The following is a 20,393-nucleotide window of genomic DNA, read 5'->3' on the forward strand; positions in this document are numbered from 1 at the left end:
TCAAATAGTAATGTTGGTCAGGGGCGTGGTCAGTCTAACTACTATTCCAATGGTAATGGTGGTCAAGGTCGTGGTCAGTCGAATTACTATTCCAATGGTAATGGTGGTCAGGGTCGTGGTCAACCTTATGGCTATTCCAATGGTAATGGTGGTCAAGGTCGTGGTCAACCTTATGGCTATTCCAATGGTAATGGTGGTCAGGATCGTGGTCAACCTTATGGCTATTCCAATGTTAATGGTGGTCAGGGTTGTGGTCAACCTTATGGCTATTCCAATGTTAATGGTGGTCAGGGTCGTGGTCAACCTTATGGCTATTCCAATGTTAATGGTGGTCAGGGGCGTGGTCAACCTTATGGCTATTCCAATGGTAATGGTGGTCAGGGTCGTGGTCAACCTTATGGCTATTCCAATGTTAATGGTGGTCAGGGGCGTGGTCAGTCTAACTACTATTCCAATGGTAATGGTGGTCAGGGTCGTGGTCAACCTTATGGCTATTCCAATGTTAATGGTGGTCAGGGTCGTGGTCATCAAGGCAGTCGTGGAGGTCAAGGGGCAGATAATCATCCAGGCAATCAACAAGGCAGAACAAACACTTATACAGGGGGTGGTAGAAATCCAACTCAAGATAGAAGTGTCCAGGGTAGTGGTTGTGCTGCATTGTTTGAAAAGTCACCAAGCAGTTTTCTTGCAAAAGAAAGCCCTGTTATTGAGTCTAAGTGTGATGTTGAACTAGACAGGCATAAAGCATCTTATGATCCTTTCATATCTAAGGGTGAGGTTTCATTGAGCAATGGTGAGCAAAATCCAATTACTATTCTTAGAGATACAGGTGCTTTGCAGACACTTATATTGGAAGGCATAGTCCCTCTGTCAGAGAAAACTTACACTGGTACAAATGTCCTCATGCAAGGTATTGAGTGTGGTGTGATTAACGTTCCTCTTCATAGGGTAGAACTTAAGTCCAAATTTGTATCAGGAACTGTTATTGTTGGAGTTAGAGAAAAACTGCCAGTTTCTGGTGTGGATCTTCTGTTGGGAAATGATTTGGCTGGAGGGGAGGTTAAGGCTCATGATTCAGTTGGTCGGGTGGACCCAATTGTTTGTGAGGAACCTACCGTTTGTGCAGATGTAGTAGGTAACAATATTTCAGAGACAGATCAGAGTTTGGATCATGAGGGTATAGATGATATCGTATTGTATCCTTCATGTGCTGTGACGAGGGCTAGAGCAAGAGCAAAGGCTCAGTCAGAGGAGTCCTCAGTCCCAGTTGAGAAAGTTAGTGATTTTGAGTCTGAGTATGATTTGTCACATACATTTATGAGTGAGGTGGATGTTGTGAAGGATACTGATGGTAATAATCCTGTGGGGTTAGCACAAAGTGGAGACAGCTTTGAAGGAGTTTGGTCCAGAGAAGAACTCATTAGGAATCAAAATGCAGATGTAGAGGTACACAAACTGAGGGATAAGGTTTTATCTGAAGTGGAGATTGAAAATGTACCTGTTGGGTATTACTTGGATATGGATGTTCTCATGAGGAAGTGGAGACCGCCGGATAGTAGTGTGGATGAGTTTTGGCAGGTTCAAAACCAAATTGTAGTGCCGAGATGTTATCGTCGTGACATTCTCAGTCTAGCTCATGATTCGATGTTAGCAGGTCATTTAGGAGTTACTAAGACATATCGGAAATTGCTGAACCATTTCTATTGGCCTGGCTTGCAGGATGATGTGAGGAAATATTGTAGGACTTGTCATACTTGTCAGTTGGCAGGAAAACCTAATCAGACCATTCACAAGTATCCTTTACAACCAATTCCAGCATTTGAGGAACCTTTCTGTAAAATTTTGATTGATTGTGTGGGACCATTACCAAAATCTAAGGCAGGCCATAAGTTTTTGTTGACCATAATGTGTACTTCCACAAGGTTTCCAGAGGCAATTCCTTTACGGAATATTAAGGCAAGAACTATCTGTGACGCACTAACAAAATTTTTCACTGTTTTTGGATTGCCTAAGTCACTACAAACGGATCAGGGTTCAAATTTCATGTCTAATCACTTCAAAGATCTGATGCGTGAGTTGGGAGTGAGACAGTTTACGTCTAGTCCATATCATCCAGAATCACAGGTAGCATTAGAAAGGTTCCACCAGACATTGAAAACTATGCTCAGAGCTTACTGTCAAGATCATGATAAAGATTGGGATAGGGGTATTCCTTATGTGCTTTTCGCATTGAGGGAAACTGTGCAAGAGTCATTCGGGTTTAGTCCTTTCGAGCTAGTGTTTGGTAGACAAATGCGAGGTCCATTGAAATTGCTGAAGGATGCATGGTTGAAGGAGGAGACGGAAACAAATTTCTTACACTATGTGACAGATTTCAAAGAACGAATGAGTAGTGCTAGTGAGTTGGCAAAGAGAAACTTACAGGATAGTCAGGTACGCATGAAAGAGTGGTATGATAGAAAGATTGTCGAGCGTGAGTTTAAGCCGGGAGAGAAAGTGCTGTTGTTACTACCGTTACTAGGTCAGCCACTACATGCTAAGTACTTTGGGCCATATACGGTGCTCAAAAAGGTCAGCAATACAGATTATGTGATAAGTACACCAGGCAAGAGAAAGGCTAAGAGGTATTGTCACATTAACATGATCAAAAAGTATCATGAAAGAGAGCAGGAAAGTATATCAGTGTGTATGCTGAATGTTCAGGATGATAAGTCTGATACTGGTCAGGAGCTTCAGTTTGAAGGTATGGATATGCCTAAGACTAAGCTAAACAACTCTGAAATATTAGACAACTTGGATGATAAGCTATCGCACATGGTTGACAGTGAAAAACAAGAGCTGATAGACTTAATTCAAGAGTTTAGTCATTTATTTCCTGATACGCCATCACGTACTGATGTGACAGAACATGATGTAGACGTGGGTGAGGCTAGTCCAGTTAAGCAACATGCTTATCGATGCAATCCAATTAAACTAGGGCTATTGAAAAAGGAAATAGATTACATGCTGGAGAACGATATCATACAGCCTAGTAGTAGTCCATGGAGTTCCCCTTGCATTCTTGTGCCCAAGTCTGATGGTGGGGTACGCTTTTGTACAAATTTTAAGAAGGTCATTCTATGTCTAAAACTGATTCTTATCCCTTGCCAAGAATAGACGACTGTATAGATCGTGTAGGGAATGCAAAATATGTGACAAAATTTGATCTTTTAAAAGGCTATTGGGGCATACCATTATCACCTAAGGCAAAGCAAATATGTGCATTTTGTACTCCAGATGGCTTGTTTGAGTACGCCTGATACGCCATCACGTACTGATGTGACAGAACATGATGTAGACGTGGGTGAGGCTAGTCCAGTTAAGCAACATGCTTATCGATGCAATCCAATTAAACTAGGGCTATTGAGAAAGGAAATAGATTACATGCTGGAGAACGATATCATACAGCCTAGTAGTAGTCCATGGAGTTCCCCTTGCATTCTTGTGCCCAAGTCTGATGGTGGGGTACGCTTTTGTACAAATTTTAAGAAGGTCATTCTATGTCTAAAACTGATTCTTATCCCTTGCCAAGAATAGACGACTGTATAGATCGTGTAGGGAATGCAAAATATGTGACAAAATTTGATCTTTTAAAAGGCTATTGGGGCATACCATTATCACCTAAGGCAAAGCAAATATGTGCATTTTGTACTCCAGATGGCTTGTTTGAGTACAATGTTATGCCTTTCGGGCTCAAAAATGCACCAGCAACATTCCAACGCTTAATGAATCAGATCATTTTCGATGTAGAGCACTGTGACGCCTACATTGATGACATCATACTTGCGACGAAGACATGGAGAGAGCACATACAAGGCATAAGACATTTGTTCGAGAAGTTATCTCAAGCTCAACTCACAATCATTTTGAGCAAGTCAGACTTTGTGAAGGCTACAGTTACCTACCTAGGTCACGTGGTAGGGCAGGGACAGGTCAAACCACTGCAGGCCAAGGTGGAGGCTATTTTGAAATTTCCTACACCCAAGAACAAGAAACAGGTTATGAGTTTCCTTGGGCTCGCGGGCTATTACCGCAAATTTTGTAAAAACTTTGCGCACATAGCAGCTCCATTAACAAGTCTGCTAAAGAAAAACGTTCCATTCCATTGGAAGAAGGAACAGGAGGAAGCTATGCAGAAAATCAAGGTTATTCTGACGAATTCACCAGTGTTGGTAACACCTGATTTTGAAAAGCTGTTCATCATTCATGTGGATGCGAGTGATCTTGGCGCCTGTGCAGTTTTGCAGCAGCAAGACGCACATGGAATAGAGCATCCAATATGCTACTTTAGCAGGAAATTTAATCAACACCAAAGGAATTATTCTACCATAGAAAAAGAGACATTAGGGCTGATACTGGCATTGGAACAATTTGAGATTTATGTGGCTACAACTGTGTACCCAGTATTGGTGTTCACGGATCACAATCCGTTGGTGTTCGTGAACAAGATGAAAAACAAAAATCAACGGCTAATGAGATGGAGTATTGCCCTGGAAGAATTCAACTTGAACATCAAACATATCAAGGGGGCACAAAACGTCATCGCAGACGCCCTTTCCAGAGGTTTTAATTCATAAACAACTTATGAATGTGTACCTTGAACATGAACAATGATGGTTTATGAACATTTGGAGCAGTACATTATATATGTGTGGATTGTGTTTCATATTGAACAAAGACCGGATGATGTTATTTGTATTTATGCTATGCTTTGATGTATCATATGTACAGTGTGTTGTTCTTCTAAAAGATAAAGTTTGATTGGAGTTAAAATGTAGAAGTTTTTCATATCAAGATTATGAAAAACATTCTGTTTTTTAAGGGGGGGAGTGTTATGTGTATGGGTGTATGCTTTTATATGTTTGTTAGTATATCAGATGCATTTAGACTTGAATTGAAACAAGAAGGCTTGGGTTGCGTAATTTTGTTTGAATACTACACCTGGGGAGCGGGCTGACTGAGCGGGTTAAGTAATTATGTCACAAGTGAAGCTTGTAGCTAATGAGCATTATAGTGTAAGGTGGTGGTGATTAAAAAATAGTTAGTTTTTTGTGCTTCTTGGGTGTTGGCCAGACCTGTATTTTAACCTCCTCATTTTTAATGTTAAAGTTCAGAACACTGTGTGAGAGATTGTATCCCATGTCGGGGCTTGTGAAACTGAACTAGAAATCATGCTGATATTTGCAAATGTGTGCCTTGGAAAACTTGCAGTGTGAGCTTATGTGCATCTATGGATATATGTGTTTTCGTGGACCAAGGAGTGGAGTGAACAATCAAACAGGGAAATCAGGGTGACTATATAAGTATACAATTTGCTGTAGCCCTTTGATGGTGGTATTATTTGTACATGGTAGCCCAAGCCTTATTCTCCCATAGTAAACTTAGCTGTATGGGTAATCTATCATGCATTGTTAATAAATATCTGTCTTAATTGTTGTGCGATCCTTTAATTGTGCGAATGGATTTGGAGTGTATCCCTTCGTTCCACTTCCACTCGTAACACAGTATTCCAGTTATATCACGGCGTGTCAGCTTAATGTGGGAGGAAAGCCCGAAGTGATGCAGGTCTCAGACGTTTACCACTTCAGTGAAACCCACGAGCACGGGTATGGTGCTGACAAACCTAGAAACATACTTGGGGCGAACCGGGATTCGAACCCACAATCATAGGTTTCTGGCGTGCCCAAGGGACGCAACTCTGCACAGCGAATCGCAGCGCCTTAGATGACTGGGCCAGCCGTGCCCCCTATCCAAATTTGAAGAATCTTTCTGTTAGCATATTTAGCCTTAAAAGTTTTACAGCAATTAGATATGAATTTATCCGTATTTGCTGATGTCAAATAGTTATTGTGTTTGTGAATTTTTTTCAGAGCTCATTCCATTTTCTCTGTGGGCATTCATCAGAAGGAAAAACAGTCAAGCAAACTTGGTGTGAAGTCTGTCATCAACGTGTTTGACTTGGCGGGTGAGTTTCAGTTGTCACGTCATCAGGATGTGTACACTCGGTTTGGATACCAGGGCCACTACTGATTGTTGTAAGACCAACTAGCTAAGGATGGGCTGGTCACTCTGACCTGTCACCTGCATCCCGAAGGCATGGGGTGTGCTCATGCTGTCAACCACTGGGTTGTGGTGACATCATTATTCACTGGCCACCACAATCTTGTAGACTGCAGCTCCTCACTTGGTGTAGTCCATGACATGTAGTGAGGTGAGATGGGGTTTAACATTGTGTTCAGGATTATTACACTTACCATATTCGACGCAATAAGTGCCCCTCTCTAATAAGCGCCCACAGCGTTATTTGCTAATATATTGGCTAGTGAACAATCCTAGTTAGCACCCTTTCCAATTGATCAATGAACACAAGACTTATTTATTCGTGTGTAATACGGACTCGTTTGTTATATGCACCCTTAATTATGGGCAATTAAACTTTCGAAAATATACCTATAGTGTATAATACACACAGATTCTTCTTTTATATCATTTCAGGCTGACCACAAATTTTATAATCTTTCAACCTCGTTTTTAATCTCACCAAAATTATATTCTAATAAGAGCCCCCTTTTTCTAATTTTGAGAGCGCCCCGGGCGCTTATTATGTCGAATACGGTATATTGAAACATGCAAATGCTAGTCTGGACTAATGCTGGTTTTGTTGTGCTAACACACTGAGACACCAGAAATGGACTTCACACATTGTACCCATGTTGGGAATCAAACCCGGCTCTTTGGCGTGACAAGCGAAAGCTTAAGCCACTAGGCTACCCGACCTCCCCTTAAGATGGATGACACACGCAGACACTTTATACTAACTCTGAGGCAACCAGTCCTTGCTTTATCGTCTTTGTGCTGAGCGCCAGGCAGGGTAACAACAAGTAGCATCTTTTAATGTCTTTTGGTATGAATCCTTCCACTCTCCGTGACAGTGGTGGAGAGATTCCTTGTGTTGGTCCTGGGAGACTGTGTGTGGAGTTTCACTAACAGTTGTTAACAGAGTCTTTTCTCCATTTTAGGTACTGACACCAAGAACTCTGACTCCGGCTCTGGGTATGTTACAGTTGTACATTACTGTTTTTCTGAATAATTGGTTAAATGCTATGAAAGACATGTCCTGTATAAAACTTTTTTTTATCACTACAATTCTTTTTGAGGGTACTCAAGACATGTTTTTCTAATCTAGTTGACTTTAAACAAAAAAAGGAAGTGGTGGCACATGGTCTTTTGCACAGGTGAAGTTAAAATTAGGTAAAGTTAAATCGTTGGTTGCAGAGAGTAGTTGGATGGTGACCGTATTCGGCAGCTTGACTCCTGAGAGTTTCTTAGGCTTCGGTCCTGCCCCACACTGAAGCACAGTTGACCCGTGAAGATCCGGGTAGAATAGGTCTTCAGCAACCCATGCTTGCCGTAAAGACCGACTATGCATGTAGTAAGAAGCGACTAACGGGATCAGGTGGTCAGGCTAGCTGATTTGGTTGAAGCATGTCATCGATCCCAATTGCGTGGATCAATGCTCATGATATCAATCACTGGATTGTCTGGTCCAGAGTAAAAAATTTACAGACCGTCGTCATATAGCTGGAATAATGCTTTGTTAACCCAGCAGTGAATCGGTACCCCGTAGGATAAGATGCTAATGTGACTGATAATATTCTTGCATCTCCCGTGCTGCTTGGGCTGTATACTCCCCAGGGAGGTGAGACTAAACATTGAGTGCACACAGATCGGAGTATTAATAATATAGCGTCATGAGCATTAACTGAGCATTGGTAAATTATAAATGGACTTTTATAATACAAACCATTAAGAAATAATATTTTTCTTGTCCCTTGAGTTGTGGCAGTAATATTGTTCACTGATGTCGACAGCACCACAGGGCTGATGAACCTGCTGGGAGCCCTAGGGGACAGCAAGAAGAAAGGGGGTTATCTCCCCTACAGAGAGACCAAGATCACACAGCTGCTACAGGTGGGCAGAGTTGCATCCCTTGGTTGTCACAGGATCAGTTGATCATGGTTCACCATGATTATGATTGTTATCTGTCAGCACTTTACCCATGGGTGTAGGTTTTACCACCGATGTCTAAGACCTGTCACACTTTGGCCTTTCCTCCCACATATAGTTCACACGGAATTGTATTTGAAATATTGTTAAAAGTGTAGTAACAAGAAGTCACTCACTTACGCTCAATGACTAGTTTGTTGTTGTTTCAATGTTTGTGTTTCAAGGTTTTGCTAGTACATGCAGAGAGGGATTACCTGTCTATGATTCATTGACTTACCTGACAAAGATGTTATTTCCATGGGTGATGTGGCATGTAATTTTACAGCAGAGAACTGCTTTGTTACTGATCTGCATGATCCCGCACAAAAACTCAAACACGAACACACGCCCACTCCAAAACTGTTTATTTTTGTGTGTGTTTGTTGCAGGATGCCCTCGGGGGCAACTCTCTCTCCCTCATGGTGGGGCTGGTGGGACCTGCAGGTGAGTTCATCCCATCCCACGGGGACCCAGGTGAAGATAGGTCCCCACCTCTGTTACTGAATTGGCTCCGGCTTGGTGCCTTCACTGATGGATTTGCCATGGGGAATATGGATTAGAATTGTTCCCCAGCTACCTCTGCTTATACTTATTGAATTGATGAAACAGGTGGTCAGGCTCTGTGACTTGGTTGATTCTCCCCGTGGGGAATATGGATTAGAATTGTTCCCCAGCTACCTCTGCTTATACTTGTTGAATTGATGAAACAGGTGGTCAGGCTCGGTGACTTGGTTGATTCTCCCCGTGGGGAATATGGATTAGAATTGTTCCCCAGCAACCTCTGCTTATACTTGTTGAATTGATGAAACAGGTGGTCAGGCTCGGTGACTTGGTTGATTCTCCCCGTGGGGAATATGGATTAGAATTGTTCCCCAGCAACCTCTGCTTATACTTATTGAATTGATGAAACAGGTGGTCAGGCTCGGTGACTTGGTTGATAGTGTGTCAACCTACTCTGACGGTGTGGATTGTTGCTCACAATATCAATCACTAGTGTAGCTAGGACAGACTCGATTATTTAACGGCTGCCATGAAAAAGCTGGAATATTGGTGAGTGCAGCTTTAAACAACAAACAATCTGGACTGATTGCATCCCATCGTATCCTGACGTACTCATGCTGTCAATCACTGGTTTGTCTGGCCAAGATTTGACTAATTACTGGCAGCTATGATATATATAAATAGCTGGAAGTCTCTTACTACAGTGCAGCGTGTGAGTCTCAAAATATTGCTGGCCAGGTGGACTAGCTAGCCTTAAAAGTTACTAGCCAGTTTCAACTTTCACTAGCTAAAACTTTGTGACACTTTATTCTTCATCCTCTTTGACATTGGTAGTCAAATCTGTTAAGTAACACAGCTTGTGATTGGTTAGGCTATGGGTTACAACCAATCAAAACACGTTTGTTATGCACAATGTTATAGTCACAACAAGATTCAGGTGGATTACTACCTCGCAGCCTCGATTCATTACACAGATATTAATTTTGTTATTTATGTATTATGGTGGACTATGTAAATCAATGAATCAAGACCCGACCTGGTTCTAGTGAGAGGCAAACCATTGAGAGATCAGATTGCATTGCACAATCGACATGTGAAGATCCGGGGTTTGATCTGGACTTCAGCAACCCATGCTTGCTGTAAAAAGCGACTATGCTTGTTGTAAGAGGCGACTAACGGCGTCAGGCTTGCTGACTTGGTTTATGCATGTCATCGTATCCCAATTGCGATGCTCATGATGTCAGTCACTGCATTTTCTGGTCTGGTCCAGACTTGATTATTTACAGACCACCATCATATAGCTGGAATATTGCAGAGTGTGGCGTTAAACAACAACAACAACAACAACAACAACAAAATGTTTTTAAAAATTGCACAATTGGCAATATATGTTGAGCAACATGTGCCATTGTTCTGTGTCCGTCTGCTCTCTATATTTCTTCAATAACTGGCAACAGAAGTTTTGACGATGGTTGGAAACTAACATGGAGTCACTGGACTGGTGTTTCAGATTCCAGCTACCACGACACCCTTGCGACACTGCAGCACGCCCAGTACGCTCGCTCCGTCAAGAACAAGGCCTTTCAGAACATGGTATGTTACACAGAAACCTAAACGCTCTTCTATATTCTCATCTAAATGAAATATTGGGAGGTGGGATGCTAACTTTATGAGAAGAAATATGCGCCTCCTTCAAATGCATGCATGTGTCACTTTTTGGGGTGTACTGTCCACATGGCGGACCCAGTCATCTAACGTGTCAGAATATGCTGTGCAGAGTTTTGTCCCTCAGTCAAGCAAGGAACTGATGTAGAATGGGCTCCTGTCTACCTAAACTCATTGGTCCTTGGTAATGAAGGAAAACAAATAGTGGACTGCGTGAAGTTTGTGAACTAAAAGTGCTCCTGTCAAATTTGATATTAGCAATGTTGTTCACAATGTTTACTTTTCAGAGCTATGAAAATGTGGGTAAAAATATAACTTGGCATTGGAAAAAAAATGTTATACAGGGACACCCATAAGTGGATGTGGAACAGATTTGTACCGTTGTTTTGGGTCGATGCTTGTTGGCTTAGAGCGGTAAACTTGCATCATGTACTAACCGTTGAACCAGTTTCAAACTAAGGATTTTGTTCAAATTCCGGATTGGCCCTGATTATGATTCTTGATTTTTCATCCTCCATGCTCATGGGTTTCAGTGGCAGACATCTGAATCTGCATCACTGCTTACCTCCAACAGCTGCAACACCATGACTGAAATACTGTTTGAAAAGCATTAATGCCAGCTCATTTTCGAGTTGACCCAAGATTCAAGGTCCTGTTGTGGATATGTGTGACATATATTGAGATGTTTTGTCACTGGTCCAACTGTTCACGATTGTCACTGTTGTCTCAGGATGAGAGGGACGGTCGGGTAGCCTGGTGGTTAAAGCGTTTGCTCGTCACGCCGAAGTCCTGGGTTCGATTCCAGACATGGGTACAATCTGTGAAGCCCATTTATGGTGTCCCCCGCCGTGATATTGCTGGAATATTGCTAAAAGAGGCGTTAAACCATACTCACTCACTCACTCAGGATGAGACGTACTGTTCATGATTGTCTCTGTTGTCTCAGGATGAGACGTACTGTTCACGATTGTCTCTGTTGTCTCAAGATGAGACGTACTGTTCAAGATTGTCTCTGTTGTCTCAGGATGAGACGTACACCATCATCACGGATCTGAGATTTGAGATCTCGAAGCTGAAGGATAAGTTAGCAGCAGCATCAGAACCGAACAAGGACGATGTGGACAAACTAGAGGTGAGTTTTATCATGTGATGACTGCAGACCCGGGCGCCATTGTACAATCTTAGCGCTAAGGTGATCGTAATTCCCACCCCTTAATATAAAAATACGACTGTTGTAACGCTAAGGTTTTTTTGTACAACGACACCCTGGACCTGACCCTTTCCCAGTCGTTCATAACAGTTACCTGATGTACTGGGTGCCGTTGTACAAAACAACCTTAGCAAGGTCTATGTTAAGGTATGGGAGTAATGACCACCTTAGCGCTAAAACGGCTTTGTACAACAGCACCCTGGGCTCCACAAAGCAATCTCAGTACTAAGAAGATGTTAACTACCATACTTTAACATAGGCTTACGGTAATTGTAGCTGTAAGATCGCTTTGTGGCCACAAAATCGAGCCATGGCCCTATCGTCCCAAACATTCATAATGTGTACCTGATGGCCCCATAATGATATGGTGTGAACTCATTCACTCTTCTCATTTGTGGTTGAGTGTCTGTCCTTAGAATGGAAGGTCTGTGGTTCGATCCCTGGCCATGTTGTTACCTGTCTGGTGCTTGGAATTAAGGGGCTAAAACAAGGACTGGTTGGCTCGGAGTCAGTATACTGTGTCTGAGTGGGGTATTCGTGTTAAACTGCAGCATGGTATCTTAGTGGGCTAGCACTATAAAATCGACATTAGTCTGGACTAGTACAAGCAGCCACACACAGTGAATTTCTGTGACCCAGGATATTTTGCATGTTCAAAGTGTCTTTTTACCATGGAGTTGCCTCCCTTTTGGTGTGCCAGAAACCCATGATCATGTGTTTGAATCCTGATTAATTCTAGGTTTGTTAGCACCTTACCTATGTTTGTGGGTTCATGAACTGTCCAACACCTGCATCAGTTACTACATTAGGGGGCATGGGTGGCCCAGTCGTCTAAGGCGCTGCAATTCGCTGTGCAGAGTAACGTCCCTTGGACACCTATGATTGTGGGTTTGAATCCAGGTTCGCCCCAATTGTGTTTCTAGGTTTGTCAGCACCATACCCGTGCTTGTGCTCGTGCTCTTACTCACTCTCTCACTCACTCACTCACTCACTCACTCACTCACTCACTCACTCACTCACTCACTCACTCACCTATGTCAGGGAATATAAAGGAACTGTGTCATATTCAGGGCCTGGTACACGATCTCCAGACAGCCAAGAAGCAGACATGGGAAGAGAAGGAAAGAGTCTCCAAGAAGGTCGAAGAGGAGAGGAAAACCAACCTGGCTAACAAGGTCAGCTTTGTTTGATGATGGACTCAACATGGTGTATTTTCCGTTATGGCCCCGCTGTATTGACACTTTGTTTTGTTGTACCAGTATGGGATGAAAACGTCTGTAATTCATGCAGTATTTCTTGTTTACCCTCACCTTTATAATCTTTACATCTAATGTTGCAAATACTCCGGGAACATTAAGATGAGCTACAGTTCCTTGTAGCTCTATCTCTGTGAGTTTTTTGTTTAAATGTGAGGTAGTGAAGCTCTAACTATGAGTTATCTGTAAGTAGATGAGAGTTATTATCCCCTCCTGAAGTGGAAGGGGGATATAGGAATGGGTCCTGTCCTTCCGTTCGTCCGTCTGTCATTTTTTGTTTCTGGAGCTGTACTCCAAAAACATGAGATATATTATAACCAAACTTTGCACATAGTTAGGTCTAGGTGTGAATTGGTGCCTTTTGATAGTTTTGGAATTTTTGAAAAAATTATTTCCATACAACGACTTTTACTTAGACTGAAAATGGCGGTAGTGCTAATTTCTGAAGCAGATCTTGAAAAACGCACACTATTTCTTGCCTTGCATGCAATCGGACATGTCATATTGGCAGGGGATATGAGTATTTCATTCTTGTTACTTGTTGCAGGGAGTGCTGGAGTGGGTGATGGACTCCATGAAGAAGGGCAGCCAGGAGCTCCAAGACAGACTTGTCATCCTGCAGAAGGAGAAGGATCAGGTGAGGAGGGAGGCCAACAAGCTTTTGTTCATAGGGGATAATCATTGGAGACCGATTTGTTTAAAATTAAAATTTTTGTACAGTTCATGACAGTGATGTACAGTACCATCCCCGAGATCCATTCTGTTGTCATTCATGCCCTGTCTATTATGGTCACGGGGGGAATATAGCGATCACCCAGTCTGTCTGTCCGTCCTTCCGGCTAAAAGTAATCATTTCCTTTTCTGGGGCAGAACTTGATAACCATTCAGGGCATTTGATTGAAACATTTGCAAATCTATCAGTCTATAAGTGGTGCCTTTTGATATTTTGGGATTTTTTTAATTTTATTTTTTTTAAATTTTAATGGAAAGAACTTGGACATAGACTCCATTGGGGATAGGGTTCGTTCTGGGGTAGAATTCGAAAACCATTCAGTATATTTGATCAAAACTTGAAAGATGTATCAGTCACATGCTGAAGTGGTGCCTTTTGCTATTTTGTAATTTAAAAAAAAATTATTTTTAAAAATCTTTATGGAAAAAAGTTAGACAAGGACACGATTGCTAGTTTCACAGATAATTTTGCGCGACTTGTTTTTGGTTTCTGGAGCGTAACTCGAAAACCGTTCTATATTTTTCAACAAAACTTGGCAGATACATCAAACAGATCCTGATGTGGTGCCTTTAGTTATTTGCAGATTTTTGGCATTTTTCTTTTTCTTGATTTCCATGGAAACAATTTGGACTAAGTCTCAAAGCGTAGGTGTCGTTTCCGGAACACAACTTGAAAACTGGGAAAGACTTTTCATACTAACCTGGTACATGTATAAACCAAGGGCTGAAGTGGTGTTTTTGGTTATTTAGGAATTTAAGAAAAAAAATAAAATTCCTTTTTCCATGGCAACAAGTTTGACTTGGACTCTGTTTATAGTGGTATGTTTGTCCAGACCATATCTCTAAAACTGATAGGTATCATTTCATGACACTTTGCACACACAAAGACCAGTTTGCCTTTTGCTACTTAGGGTTGTTTAGGAAAAAGAATTCTGTCTCCATGGCAACAACTTTGATTTTGACTGTTCATATTGGTGTTTTCCTGACATAGAAATACAAAGTTCCAAATCCCAATTCCGTGATATTGTTTTGATAGCTCAACAACTACTCTTATATACAGACAGATAGATTAGATAGAAAGTCTCTCATCAAGTTGGACTTAATGTGACAGTCAGATGATTTGTGCTTTCGAATATGTGGGGGCCGGGGGATTGTCATCTTCTGATGACTCTTGTTTTCCATGGATATTGTGTTTTACCAAATTGAACAAAACAATTAGAAGATAAACCTACTTTGTTTTCAAATTAGAGGACTGATATACAATGGATTCACTAAATTTGTCATGTTAAATCAGATGTGTAGTCTTTTCATCTTTTAACATAAGCAGGGAATTTAAGTTTTACCCAAAGGAGTATTTCATCATCATTTATACATAACATTTAGACCAGTCTTACTGTTATGATAGTGGTTTTCAGATGTTTTCCATTGGTCAGTAAAACCCATCTCGCCCCTCTTGGATTCTCTAGACACAGAGTCTTGGTGTCGTTAATCAAGATAGACATGATTTTACAACTTACTTGTTGCACAGTATGCATTGCTATATCTGACCCATGCCACTTTATCTATTGCGATAACCTACAATAGCCACTGGTGGCGCTACGATTGAGCCCAGTAATTCCAGCCCTGTTCGGCAAGGGTGGAAACTGGACTTTTATAGTCAGTTAAGTTCCTCGGGAAGATGACAATGGCATGTAACCATGGTAACAGTACCATTTGGACTTGAAAAGTAATGTATGAAAAGATCTACAGAATGATTGGTAGCAGTCAAAGAGTTGACACATGCTAAAGAAATATACAGTCAAACACCGGTGTGTCGAAGTTCAAGGGACCTGCGTTAATACTTTGAGTCATTCGAGGTTCAACACAACCAAAATAGATGAATAAAGAAGGAATATGCAGGGACCAAGCTTTTACTTCGAGACAACCATAAGTTTGACACATCGAAGTTTGACACAACGGTGTTTGCCTGTTTGATGCCATTAGTGAGTCAGTGAGTTTTGTTTTATGTTGCTTTTCACAATATTCCAGCAATATCATGACGGGGGACACTGTACCCATGTGGGGAATCGAACCCAGGTCCTCGGCGTGATGAATACATGTTTTAACCACTAGGCTACCCCACCTTCCCATAATGCCATTAATCTTGATGTGTTTGTTTGTTTGTTTGTTTAAGTTTGCATTGTAGAAATATTCCAGCTATATGACAGCAGCTTGTAAATAACCACGTCTGGACCAGACAATCCAGTGATTGATACTATGAGCAACACAGTCAGTATGACAACACACAATCAACCAAGTGACCGAAGCCTGACCACCCATTTGGTTGCCTCGGTTGCTTGGGACTTGTGCGAACCCACAGGGTGATCTTGCTGTCAATCATTGAATCATTCAAATTCCATCAACAACTACTTATCTTTTAGAAAAGACATTTGAAAAAAAAGACATTTGGTTTAATGTCAAAGTGAATTTGAATAACTACTGCTGTCTCTTGATACTCCCATTGTAAGGGAAGTTTACAGTTTTTGGTGTCTTTTGTTCAGTTGACCTTGAAGCAGAAGGAGAAGAGGAAAGAACTAGATGACCTCAAGGAAGACCTGCAGAAGAAGATCACTGAGTTTTCTAAACTCACCGAGAAAGGTGAGCTATCTAACTACTGGGGTCGACCAGGGGTGTATATCAGGGTCGGGTAACTTGCACCTGGCAACATTGTTGGAGGATCTCTCGGGACAGGATCTGTTATTTCAGTGAACAATAAAAACATCTAGTTCTCTGAGAATGGCTTGTTTTTATCCCCATTGCATATGTATATGACGTCATTGCACTATGACGTCATACTATGTTAGAGTGCACTATGATGTCATACTGTGTTAGAGTGCACTATGACTTCATACTGTGTTAGAGTGCACTGTGATGTCATACTGTGTTAGAGTGCACTGTGACGTCATACTGTGTTAGAGAGTGCACTGTGACGTCATACAGTGTTAGAGTGCACTGTGACGTCATACTGTGTTAGAGTGCACTGTGACGTCATACAGTGTTAGAGTGCACTGTGACGTCATACTGTGTTAGAGAGTGCACTGTGACGTCATACAGTGTTAGAGTGCACTGTGACGTCATACTGTGTTAGAGTGCACTGTGACGTCATACAGTGTTAGAGTGCACTGTGATGTCATACTGTGTTAGAGTGCACTGTGACGTCATACTGTGTTAGAGTGCACTATGAAGTCATACTGTGTTAGAGAGTGCACTGTGACGTCATACAGTGTTAGAGTGCACTGTGACGTCATACTGTGTTAGAGTGCACTGTGACGTCATACTGTGTTAGAGTGCACTATGACGTCATACTGTGTTAGAGTGCACTATGACGTCATACTGTGTTAGAGTGCACTGTGATGTCATACTGTGTTAGAGTGCACTATGACGTCATACTGTGTTAGAGTGCACTATGACGTCATACTATGTTAGAGTGCACTATGACGTCATACTATGTTAGAGTGCACTGTGACATCAAAACAGCATAGCGGTATAACTGTACTCTTGAAAATCACATGCGTGAAACCAGTTGAGTAAATCATACAGTTCTTCTTTGGACGTTTGTATTTTATCTATATCTATATAGATTGATATGTGTGCAAGTTTTACAAATCTATGTTGGCATTATTTATATATGACGTGGAAACAATGCATATAGGCATGGGTGCCGTTGTTCAAAACAACCTTAGCTCTTCGACTGTCGTAAGTCTGTGTTGAGGTATGGGAGTTACGATCACCTTAGTGCTACAATCGCTTTGTACAATGGCACCATGATATGTCTTTAGAAAGTTTACAGAAAGGTATGGGGAAATAGCATATCTTTTTCATCATTACAAATATATCAGTATTTTAATCATTGGTCTTGATCATTTTGTCATTAATATGATGTTTATGTTAAACGTGTGAGAGAATGGTTGCTCTGGTACACGACATGTCTGTGAAGGCTTCAGCCTTATTGTGTTACTGTGCAGGCAAGATGTCTGAATCCGACACCAAGAGTCGCGTCAACAACATCCAGACCTTGAAGGAGAAGATCAAGCTGGAGACGGACGCCTTCCGGAAGCTGAAGCAGGAGATGAAGGTCCTCCAGGACAAGCAGACGGCCGAGAGGGAGGTCAGTCAAACAGGGTCAGATGGTGTCCGTTATTCCCATGGTGTCTAGGTGTATCAATTAGTCCAACAGGGTCAGATGGTGTCCGTTATTCCCATTGAGTCCAGGTGTATCAATCAGTCCAATAGGGTCAGATGGTGTCCGTTATTCCCATTGAGTCCAGGTGTATCAATCAGTCCAACAGGGTCAGATGGTGTCCATTATTCCCATTGAGTCCAGGTGTATCAATCAGTCCAACAGGGTCAGGTGGTATCAGTTATTCCCACTGTGTCGAGGTGTATCAGTCAGTCCAACAGGACCAAGTGGTATCAGTTATTCCCATTGTGTCCAGGTGTATCAGTCCATCCAACAGGGTCAGGTGGTATCAGTTATTCCCACTGTGTCCAGGTGTATCAGTCCATCCAACAGGGCCAGGTGGTATCAGTTATTCCCATTGTGTCCAGGTGTATCAGTCCATCCAACAGGGTCAGATGGTATCAGTTATTCCCACTGTGTCCAGGTGTATCAGTCAGTCCAACAGGGTCAGGTGGTATCAGTTATTCCCACTGTGTCCAGGTGTATCAGTCGGGTCCAACAGGGCCAGGTGGTATCAGTTATTCCCTTTGTGTCCAGGTGTATCAGTCAGTCCAACAGGACCAGGTGGTATCAGTTATTCCCATTGTGTCCAGGTGTATCAGTCAGTCCAACAGGACCAGGTGGTATCAGTTATTCCCTTTGTTTCCAGGTGTATCAGTCAGTCCAACAGGACCAGGTGGTATCAGTTATTCCCATTGTGTCCAGGTGTATCAGTCAGTCCAACAGGGTCAGGTGGTATCAGTTATTCCCATGGTGTCCAGGTGTATCAGTCGGTCCAACAGGGTCAGGTGGTATCAGTTATTCCCACTGTGTCCAGGTGTATCAGTCAGTCCAACAGGGTCAGGTGGTATCAGTTATTCCCATGGTGTCCAGGTGTATCAGTCAGTCCAACAGGACCAGGTGGTATCAGTTATTCCCATTGTGTCCAGGTGTATCAGTCAGTCCAACAGGGTCAGGTGGTATCAGTTATTCCCATTGTGTCCAGGTGTATCAGTCAGTCCAACAGGGTCAGGTGGTATCAGTTATTCCCATGGTGTCCAGGTGTATCAGTCAGTCCAACAGGACCAGGTGGTATCAGTTATTCCCATTGTGTCCAGGTGTATCAGTCAGTCCAACAGGGCCAGGTGGTATCAGTTATTCCCATTGTGTCCAGGTGTATCAGTCAGTCCAACAGGGCCAGGTGGTTCAGTTATTCCAGTGGTGTCCAGGTGTATCAGTCCAACAGGGCCAGATGGTTCAGTTATTCCAATGGTGTCCAGGTGTATCAGTCCAACAGGGTCAGATGGTTCAGTTATTCCAATGGTGTCCAGGTGTATCAGTCCAACAGGGTCAGATGGTTCAGTTATTCTACGTTTCCGGTGTCCTCTGTCTTGGTAAGGCTGGAATATTGCTAAAAGCGCTGTAAGACCATACTCACTCACACACTCACTCACTCAAATCCAGGTGACAGAGTGGCCCTGTCAGTGATGTAGTCATGGGTTGCAGGATAGTAAATATTCATTATCCACTCATAAAAAGATCACATGTCTGTTCACAGGGCAGCCAGATGCAGGCAACAGCACTGAAGGGCAACTTGGAGCTGCGCAAGAAGATTGTGGTGAGTAAGAATTGATTGAGCTGTTTTAGTCACTGACATTGTAGACATCATTTAAACATAGGGCCATGTACAAGTGTAGATTGAAAGTAGAAGTTGCTACAGGGTTTCTGACACCTAGTGAACACTGTGTTGTTGTTGATGCAGCAAGAAGAGTTGTCGAAGCTGGAGGTAGAGCACAAGGCTGTCCTTGAGGAGGAGCTGGAGAGGGTCAAGATGGAGGTGCAGCAGGACCACACTGATATACAGGTGAGAGGGGGACCACACTGATATACAGGTGAGAGGGGGGACCACACTACTGATATACAGGTGAGAGATGGACGACACAGAGTGGGTGTAGAATGTCTGATGACAATACAAAAACCTCTATATTATTTGTAAGATCATAAATACAATAATTTTGTCACCAAAGTTAATATGTGTCTTCTTTATCGAAGCTGCGAGTAGCGGAAGGCAAGCAGTACCAGCTGCAGGAAGCTGTGGCGCTGGACATGGAGCTGGCCCAGCTGAGACAGGAGAAGTCCTTGATGACCACCAGGGTGAGTACGTCACACACGGGGTCGGCATTGTCTGCTTACACAACCGGGGGGGATATAAGGAGGGTATTCTATATATAATAGCAGACAGAGCCCTGGGCACATATAGGGCATCCTCATCTCTACATCTGCTCATAGGTCGTTATGTGGCCCCAAGGCTGCAGGAAATGGCAGAAAGAATCCCCAAATTGGAAGTACAAATACTGCAATTTGTGTTGAATAGTTGTGTAATAACGTTATGACTTTGTTGGAGTGATTTACGTTTCCTTCATCAATTTCAGCAAAGTAACAATTACGCCTTACATCAGGTACCGTATATTGACGTAATAAGCGCCCCGCTCTAATAATCGCCCACGATGATATTTGCTGATATATTGGCTGGTGAACAATCCCAATTAGCTCTAATAATCGCCCACGATGATATTTGCTGATATATTGGCTGGTGAACAATCCCAATTAGCATTAGATTGATCAATGTACACAAGACTTATTTATTTGTGTATAATACACACTCGTGTGTTATATGCACCCTTAATTATGGGCAATTATTACGTCGCATACGGTAGTTGTTTTATGAGACCAATCTTTCAGTATC

At 42.3% G+C, this 20,393-nt stretch overlaps 1 protein-coding gene across 1 annotated transcript in view; it reads left to right on the forward strand.

Moving 5' to 3' along the window:
- The window catches only part of LOC139449824 (kinesin-II 95 kDa subunit-like), a 33,854-nt gene that overhangs the window by 10,077 nt on the left and 3,384 nt on the right, over window positions 1–20,393 (forward strand). Inside the window, exons 9-21 of the mRNA XM_071231371.1 lie at window positions 5,910–6,004; window positions 7,059–7,092; window positions 7,911–8,010; window positions 8,475–8,529; window positions 10,097–10,179; window positions 11,276–11,383; window positions 12,532–12,636; window positions 13,265–13,354; window positions 15,990–16,086; window positions 17,454–17,596; window positions 19,206–19,265; window positions 19,410–19,511; window positions 19,700–19,801. Coding sequence (XP_071087472.1) covers window positions 5,910–6,004; window positions 7,059–7,092; window positions 7,911–8,010; window positions 8,475–8,529; window positions 10,097–10,179; window positions 11,276–11,383; window positions 12,532–12,636; window positions 13,265–13,354; window positions 15,990–16,086; window positions 17,454–17,596; window positions 19,206–19,265; window positions 19,410–19,511; window positions 19,700–19,801 — 1,174 coding nt within the window. The remainder of the gene's footprint in view (window positions 1–5,909; window positions 6,005–7,058; window positions 7,093–7,910; window positions 8,011–8,474; window positions 8,530–10,096; window positions 10,180–11,275; window positions 11,384–12,531; window positions 12,637–13,264; window positions 13,355–15,989; window positions 16,087–17,453; window positions 17,597–19,205; window positions 19,266–19,409; window positions 19,512–19,699; window positions 19,802–20,393) is intronic.

The sequence above is a fragment of the Haliotis cracherodii genome, unplaced genomic scaffold (assembly GCF_022045235.1).
Source record: "Haliotis cracherodii isolate W230 unplaced genomic scaffold, xgHalCrac1.p SCAF_8, whole genome shotgun sequence".
Taxonomy (NCBI): Eukaryota; Metazoa; Mollusca; class Gastropoda; order Lepetellida; family Haliotidae; genus Haliotis; species Haliotis cracherodii.